The 9,353-nt window shown below is 38.0% G+C and overlaps 1 protein-coding gene across 1 annotated transcript; it reads left to right on the top strand.

Annotated features, from left to right (window-relative positions):
- The first annotated feature begins 6,216 nt into the window (after positions 1-6,216).
- On the top strand, positions 6,217-6,631 carry Smp_146190 (putative 40s ribosomal protein S21e). Its single transcript, XM_018788604.1, has 3 exons — positions 6,217-6,437; positions 6,471-6,526; positions 6,563-6,631. Exons 1-3 carry the CDS (start codon positions 6,249-6,251, stop codon positions 6,588-6,590), a joined length of 273 nt encoding a protein of 90 aa, XP_018654130.1. The 5' UTR covers positions 6,217-6,248; the 3' UTR covers positions 6,591-6,631.
- Positions 6,632-9,353: the final 2,722 nt, after the last annotated feature.

The following is a 9,353-nucleotide window of genomic DNA, read 5'->3' as shown; positions in this document are numbered from 1 at the left end:
AAAACACTTAAATAACAATGTCTATACCAGTTAAGGAGAAAGCTGTCATTTGTGGCGTTAAACTACCACATGAAGAACGGGAATCAGAGCAAGGAGGCTGTGTTCTTTGGACATATGCCTTTAGTCCTCATGTTTTACCCTACTCATCGTAGGGGAGGTTATAAGAACACACTTCGTTCAAACGTCGCACGAGACGGCCACTACAACTATTGTGTAGGCAGGCCTCCTATTAGACAGACTTCAATGAACCAACGTGCCCCCATGATTACCCTCAAAAGTTTTAAATATTTAACCTGTAGGATGTAACTCTTCTCATCACTTTCGCAATGGGGAAGATAAAATACTAAGTTACGCGCCATCAACTTAACTCCAACTAGCAGGCGCCTGTCTTAACTGTCCACCAAGACAACTTCAACAAATTAATCCACCTTACCAAAATAATGATTTTTGGCCTTCAGAAGTCCATTGTCCCACCATCACTACACTTCGCTCAAGCTATGGCCCATATGATCAGGCAAACACATTAAATCATAGTCCAGGCAAATCTAGAACACATACCATCGATAGGAATGCTCTCAGTTTTTTCACACTCCATACCCCCTTTTTAAACTTATTACTTAATAACGCACGTTCACTTCTGAACAAAATTTCAGCCTTGAGAACCTTAACCTTTCTTACCAAGCCTTCTGTTCCACTTATCATTGAAACATGGTGCTATCCAGCAGTATCGGATTCAGGATTAAATATCCAGAAGTATCGATTCTGTCGCTGTGACAGAGAAACTAAGCGAGGGGGTGGTGTTCTTATAATTGCTCTGGATACCCTGACAACTAACAAAATTGTAGGCAGTGTCCTGAACAGTTTACCGAAATCGGTCTGGATATCAATCAACACCCAGAATCATAGTCTACCCCCAGAATTTACATACAGAGCTCCTGATAGTTCGAATAATCTGGATGATCTTATTATCAATTCATTCGTACACGCATCTGGCCTAAACTTCAATGCTAAGGTTATCACTGAAGATTTCGATTATCCCGGGATTAACTGGAGTACTGGTAGTTGTCAGTCAAGTAATGATGAATTTTCGTCAATCTTTGACATGCACTGATTGTCACAGTGGGTTCGTACCCCAGCAAGGGGTGATAATATACTTGATCTAATATTTAGTACAATGTCATCCCACTATCTGTGGAGGTATACAATAAATTTGGAAGCAGTGACCATAAGATAGTAGCTTGTGCTCTCCCTATCTATCCTTCTTATAACCGACCCATTCAAAAAAACCTGTCAATATAGAGATTATAAGCATGCTCACTGGGATCTCTTGCGCTCGCTGATCAAACTCTCAGACTGGGATGAATTTTTCTCATATAACAGTCTCACAGATGCCATCAACATATTCTATTTGATTGTTAACTCTTGTCTAGACTCATGTGCACCAATTAAAACGTACAGGTTTAGTAAACCTCACGAATTATATATACCAGCTAAATATCGTGATAAACTAAAACGCCTACAGAAACGTTATTTTAATTCAAACGACTTCACGGCAGTTGCACAATTAACAATAATTTTTAACCCAGTTAATGATAAACTTAAGTTAATAGCAAGTAATGAGGAGCTATTAGCATTTAATACTAGTTCAAAAGTACAAAACGTAATTCCCCTTTTCAATAAACGCGCTAAATCAACTCAAAATATTGATATACCATGCATCCTGCATAACAGCACTTTTATATGGTACTCTAAAACTATAGCAGACCTTTTCAGTGATAATTTTGCAAATGACAAAGAATCCATAAATGGCGCTATTTCTAGAGTCGTATGCGTGACTAGATACTCAATAAAGTCTATCACCTTCATATGCTTGAAAATTATTAAGGCTATAAATACCCATAAGATTCCGAGAGGTCACGGAGCAGACGGGATTTCATCATTTCTCGACAAGTATGGTAGTCCAGATATTCCACTTCTTCTCCTTAAGCTGTTTACTCTCTCTATGGAATCAGGTTCTTATCCTTACTGTCGGAAGACCGCGTACATCATACCACGTTACAAATCTGGAGATAAGACTGACATGAACAATGGTTGGCCGATAAATATCACTTCAGTCATCTCTAGGATTATGGAAAAAATTATTAGTGACGAACAATCCAACTATTACTGACTGAAAAATTCATCAGTGATACGCAACTTGGATTTCTTAAAAATCTACCTTGTATAACATGTCTTTTTGACTTCTTTAACTTAGTCTATTCTCTACGTAGCCAAGGATATCTAGTGTTAGTTCTATACCTAGATATTTCTAAGGCCTTTGACATGGTTAACCGCCATTTTCTCATTAATAAACCCGCATCTTATAGGGTTTAATATCCTTTTGCCTGCTTGATATGATTGCTTCCTCAGCAACCGACATCAAATAGTTAAAATTAACTCCTCTTTGTCGAACGCCGTCCCTGTTAGGAGTGGTGTAATACAAGGTAGTGTCTTAGGCCTTTTGCTCTTTTTGGTTTTTATCGATGATATTTGTGAGTGTCTTTGTGTGGGTAAGCCCCTTTTGTACGCAGATGATCTTAAAGTAGTGTACTCATTTTCTCCACATGAGCTGAGCAATATTCAAAACTGCATCAGCACGGAGCTTAACAAGGTAGCACAATGGTGCTCGAAATGGCAACTGGAGCTTACTACAGCTAAATGTGGATGGCTATGCTTCGGTAACACATCATTCAACTTACATTTTACCATAGATGGTGAGGCGTTATCTAGGTTACACACAGTAGTAGGCTTAGGACTTGGGTACTCCTACGACTTGTCGTTTACAGAACAGGTGACGAGACAGACTTCGAAGTCTCAACGCCTTATAGGTTACATAACTCGAAACCTTTTTAACAATGAATAACGTATTTTAACGTACAAAGTTTGTGTTCAACCACTCCTTGAACACTGCGCGTTTATTCTTAGTAGTGTGCGCATAAAGGATAAATTGAGGCCTAAATCAGTACAGAGAGGATTTACACTTCGTATTCTTTGAACTGATTGTACCTTGACTTATAATTCTAGATGTGATAAACTTGGGATCGACCCTTTATAGAAGAGGAGACTCGAACTAAATCTTATTCCTCAAAATATTTAATAAACCATCCTCTGCATCCAACCAAGAAATTCAATATGCAGAAACTTCTCATTACGACATCCGTAACTGCTTGTCACTAGCGAAGAAACCCATTCTAAATAATCTCTCTATGAATTATTCTACCTGTGAGTTTTCTAGACTCTGGAATAATCCACCACAATCTATCCGTACGATAAAATCTCTCCCATTGTTTGTTCCCTGCATTTATGCATACTGCTCCTCTGAAAATGCATTAAATGTTCTAGCGCCTGTAAGCGTATCTTACTTATAGGAACTTTAAATGTTAAACCACTTACCTGCTGTCACTTTACATTAACACTGTCCCTTGCAACCTTAACTTATTTGAATAATATCTGACATGAACAGCGGTAAACCTGACCAACATATTTTGACAATCATTGCTTTGTTGTTCCTTGCTCTCTGTTTTAATTTTACTTTCTCTAGTTGTAGATAGTTATCAATAATTCGTCCTGGCACTGGAAATAACATTAAAGCACACCGTTCATGAACCATAAGACTGTCCACTTAAGAAAAAAATTAAAAGTTTCCTGCTGATGGATTGGATTGCTGTGATACATGTCATAAATAAACTACTTAACAATTACTGAACTTTGAAAAATTCCCATACTGTGATTTAGAACAACATATATAAGCGAACAATATTGTTTTCGATTAGATCCTCATCAGGCTTTACTCTAATATACAGTAATATTTATATACATATACGAAATTATTAAACCAATCAAGACAGTTTATGAGTCAATGATAACTGGAATAGATTACATAATCAAAATTAGTAATAAGTGAAAAGTACAAATTGATAGTGTAATGACAGGTGTACTAGTTGTGATAAGAATAATAAAAGGCTTGAATCAATGTTACATAATAGGAAAATAGGTCAATGATTAGAAAAATATAGACGCTGAAATAACATTCATAGAAATTATAAGATTACGTAATAAGAGGTGTTCAGATAATTGGAAGCGAATATTAGAAAAATTATAAGTAAATAATTGATAGGGGGGTGAAGAAAAATAAACGAAGAAAGAGTATGGAAAATAAAATTATTTATTAAGGCCAAGGGAGAGATAAGGGTGTTACAAATTTCGAAGTCATCGTCTCCCGTCTTTATCTCTGGGCCATTTCCTTTCAAAATACCTGCATATCATTATCATCCGACGCTGTGTCATCTAGAGGATTTTCAAACTGATTGGGCACGAATATACTGGTGCAGAGTCAACATTATTTTCCTACTAGACCCTTCTGTAGGGACAACCTTCTCTTTTAGAGATGTTATGTAGAACCTTAAGAAGATTTGCCTCCTTCATGTGATATTTGTCAAGTTGAACATAACGTTGGGCCTGTAATCTCATCGTGGACTTGTGAGGTGAAACTATAGAGACCAGAGTATTGGACGCAATACGGTTCGGTACTGAAAAATCTTCGTGCGGGCTATGACAAACTCACGTTAAACAGGACGTTAATATGAGTTCTTACGTTATGCATAGCCACAGGTCCCATACCGCTTCTCCTCTGTATTAAATAATTGATGAAACTGCCAAGGTCGTCATCAATTTAGCTATTTAAGAAGGTGAGACTTCAACCAGCAACAAATAGTGACGTCTACAGCCTTGACGTATGAGTGAAATTGTCCGAAAATTTACTTTAAAAGACGGATGACCTTTATAGTGCAGTATTACACATCTGATACCCTAGTGAAAAGAACACGAGTGGGGACAATCAAATAGGTTACAGAATATCTCACTTTATTCTGACAACTGTACAGTAAAAAGTTAATTTGCAAACAATCAATCAATTGTCCTAATCCTGACTGTTCCTTCTGAGAATATCAGTTCATAGTCTCCAAATATTATTGCACATGCATTTTCGTGCCAATTGCATTTCTTTTCCGTTCTTTCGTTATCGATCTTCTACTGAAATACAATCAGTGCCCCACCATCATTAAATACTAATCATGTGGATACAAGTAGCCAACTCCACAATACAAAGAGAGATAGTGGTACACCATCGGCGGGAAAGCAACATCATTGTTCCTGAGGAATCAATTTTTCTAAAAGATATCGGTATTATCATTCATTAGCAGAATTAATCACCGCTTCGATAATAGGGCTCCCTAGTCTGTCCTATCAGTAGAACGAAAAGTTTTCAGTTCCACATTTATCAACAAAGAATTGGAGAATATTGTGACAGTCCTATATAGTTAGAGGAGATCAAATGCCTGTATATATTTGTAGTATTATTAACTGATACGACAGGTTAATAAAAATAATTGCATGGACTGTTACGGGGCGGGTAGACCGCCTGTGTACGTGATATTTTTAGATGGAAACGGTCTACACGAGCTGGATGGGAATGGTGTAACCTTTTACTTCATGTCAAAGTCACTACTCGTGGTTTATACCTGATGTGGATTGAATTTTGTGGTATCTAGACACTGTGGCTTTTTGGAGGGTCGTAAAGAACAAATATGAAATCGTTAAACAACTGTCGATAACGCCAAGTCGAAGAAACATAGAGTACGACCACCACCGTTTTGGCTAGTCGATGGCGTGCAACTGATTAGTCTGTGCTAGTCATTTTTGACCCTCGCGAGGTTAGAAAGGCTATCCGGAGATCATTGATCCATATCCTAGTATGAAAAAGATTCATCTTAATGAATGATTTGGCTTAGGTTTTAGTTGGGTTTTACTGGCCCCATATACGGAATACTACTGAGTCAGATTTATGACTAGTCACCACCATATTTTATATCAGCACCAGGTAATTTGAACAACTTAAGTGTAATTAAGTTTTATCTCTTTGGTTACCTTAGAATTATTCACCCTTCCGTAAACAAAATATTTACAGGTCCTTATGGTTTAGAGCTTTTCTAATCAACTAATCGGCCAACGTGTGAATGCTTTGAAAAAGGAACTGGCACAAAAATGTACTAATGGCATAAATAAAGGCCGATGAAGTTATCAACAAAGATTCTTAAAGGCACAGATCAAGTAAAATGTGGATGGAAATTATTGAATATATTGCCTCAATCTATTGTACTTTCAAATACGTTTGTCTTCACAGCGTGAGATTCAAAATTCGAGCAACCACGATGCAGAACGAGGCTGGAGAGTTTGTAGACATTTACATACCGAGAAGGTGTGCTGTTACTAACAGGCTAATTGGTGCAAAAGATCATGCTTCAATCCAGATCCAGTTTGTTGATTTGGACCCAACTACAGGACGCATGATTGGTGGGAGTAAAAAGACATATGATCTATCTGGATCAATCCGGTCGATGGTAAAGTACACTTTTCTTTACGAAGTTTTGCAGGGTGAAATAGATGACTGTATCAATATGTTAGCGGTCAGAGATGGCATGTTACCACCGTAAGCACCTTATTCTTATTATTCTTAATTTTTCAGAAACTTTTGCGAAAGAACGTTCTCGTAAAGAACCGAATACAAAGCGTTTAATAAAGTTTGTTGAGGATCATTCGACTTCATTATTTCTTCAATCGTCTTTGGTGGGCATGTGTCTTTGAAAATATCTAGTTTTGTGAGCCCTTGCGTGATGAGATCTACAGATGTAGAGCACCCGTAACCTTATAATCTTTTCGCTTACTGTTTTCAAACGTCTCATATGTAATATAAATTAGACTGCTGTAGCAATATAAGCAGGTCTACTTCTGTGTAGTCATCTAATAGTGGCTTGGGTTAATTTATTGTGGGTTATGCCCAAATGAAATCACAGTTGTAGATATCCTATATTTTCTATTGTGGTCGTACTACTCACTGACCGGCATGCTTTGCAAAGTTTAATTTCTAAGGTAATATTAGCGTCAGTTCTGAATAAATAATTGTGGCCAACGCAAAGAAAAAAGGCGGAATGAGCAGCTTCATTGAGTGACTTACTAGATTATTACAAAGGTAATGGAATTGAGCGACTTGTGTCGATGTATCTTGTCACTAGTTTGTGCCATCTGTAATAAGGAGTAATAGTGAACATGCGCTTACAGCCGGAGTAAGTTATTTTAGGTTCAAAGTGTTCATTGTCTAGTCTCGATTACAGGTCTGATTAATTTAATGTTTTGGTTTTCAAAAACATCCCCTCACCTTACACGTAAAATGCGTCAGTACACTGAGCAGACTTGCTGCATATCTCAAGTGTTGGGTTTCTGAAATGTCTAGTGTTTTGGTGTCATAGCACAATGCGTAGCCGTCGCACATCGTTAACATGAGATGAAGAAAAGAAACGCTCTGTTGGGGACGTATCGTCAACAGACGGACTTAATACTTGAGGTGATGCGAATTTTCTAACTGACTGTTGAGTTGGTTTGTGCTGACCGGTATTCAGTAATCCAGCATCCCGACAACTGGAGATCTGCCGAGTTCAGGAAAGTGTTGTTTCTTCCACAGCCTTTGACAACATTCTCCAGTGTCTTGTTTCGGGACACACAACTGTGTCGGTTATTGGACGACATGGCTTTCCCAAGACTATTAATTACTGTTGAAGTCCCCACCATAGTGACCGATTTCTTCCGAACATTGGATAGTGCTAGTGAAGTCTCTGTCTATTGAACCCGCCAGCACTGTAGAAAAAGTATCAAACCGAGTTTACTGTGACTCTGTAAAAGTGTTCTTGACCCACGGACTTAACCGTCCTGTACGCAGAATAGTTATACATCCAATCCACTTTCAAATACTCATCATAGAACTAAGACGACCAAGGAGTTCCCGCGTTAGTTAACAGTGTGAAAGCATCCTGTGTTAGGACAAACGAAGGGTTGTGATTGTCACCCTTAACACGATCATTTCTCATGGGGCAAAAATAGACAATCAGGAAGACTGGTCGTAGGCGCTATTCATACGGCAGTATCCCGAGACTTCCCCGAAAATAATTGGTTTCGGGATGCTACAGTTTGTGTTCTTCCAGTGAACTGGGAGTAACTTAGTTCACGGAACAATTCGTGTGATGTATCATTTCAAAGGCTTCGCGCCTGCTACAAGACACTGTGGATTGATAAAATATTGAACGCTGATATTGGAGCTTCGAAATACCTTGACGTAAATCGTCAACATGAGGGTGAGATGATTTCGAGTTACTGCAAAAGCCTATACCTAGTCAGCAGCATCAAGATCTACGATCTTTAGCGTTGGTGTTACTGAGCTTTTATGTATTGCTGATAATCTTGCGCAGCTTCAGTCAGTGGATTTCTGTGTGCTTGTTGACCTCGATACTTCAATAAATTGATTCAGGTCACACCTAAAAGCCTGTCTTCTCAACTATTACGCAGTTGAGCACCAGCTACATGTTTAGAAAAGGCGATGTTCCACTCAGTACATGTTACTAATGACTCGGTCGTATCATGTCGTTACTCGCCGTTCGTGTGAGGTGATGAGATATAACAGCAAAATGGGCACTAAGGTTTCCTAGAAAACCAAGTATTATTTTCTCCACATCTTCCTGAACCATAAAAATATCTTAGTTTAATAGCTTGGCACACACTCGAAGCTATCGCTTTGGATATATAAGGAAAAGGGATGTAGCCACGTTTTGTCAATACCTCCCCACTTCAAGATTAGCGGACTTGGCAATCGGATTTCGTTATCCGTTGCCGTAACTTCGGTGTCTTAATATTTAAAAGATACTTCCTCCTTATTCAGTACTCATTCCGGCATACCTCATTGAAGCAGGTGTTTCAGCTGAAACCAAGGTTACTTGTTTACTTATTTTGTGGTCCACTCACGCGTTCTTTATAAAGAATTCTACTTACGGAAAACAATTTATTTCTGTAGCTACAACATTTGTTATCATCTAAGGTAACTATAAACCTCCTAAAATCTAAGGAAGTCGAGATCGTTTATATAATACCCACTGTGTTAGTTATTTATAGGTCCTTACTCATGCTGATATATTTTATCCTGAAGAAGGTGAACTGATTAACGCTCCATGACTACCTTACTGACGGAAAATAAACTCTCAGATCCCTTTGAAACTATGATTGTACACTGTATAATCCATCCCTTATCGTACTGCCAAAGGTAGTAAGGTTTACTGACTGAAATGAGAACTTGAAATAAACTAGTAAGGCTACATTTGAATAATTAGTGGCAACACATAATGTCTAACCAGATTTTTCCGCATTTATTTAATGTCAAAATTAAATGGTAGGATCACATTTAAGTGTAGATTATCCCTATAAACTTAGCTTTT

Source organism: Schistosoma mansoni, chromosome W (genome assembly GCF_000237925.1).
Source record: "Schistosoma mansoni strain Puerto Rico chromosome W, complete genome".
Classification (NCBI taxonomy): domain Eukaryota; kingdom Metazoa; phylum Platyhelminthes; class Trematoda; order Strigeidida; family Schistosomatidae; genus Schistosoma; species Schistosoma mansoni.
Note: the sequence above shows the minus strand (reverse complement) of the source record. Positions and strands in the feature narration are given on the sequence as shown.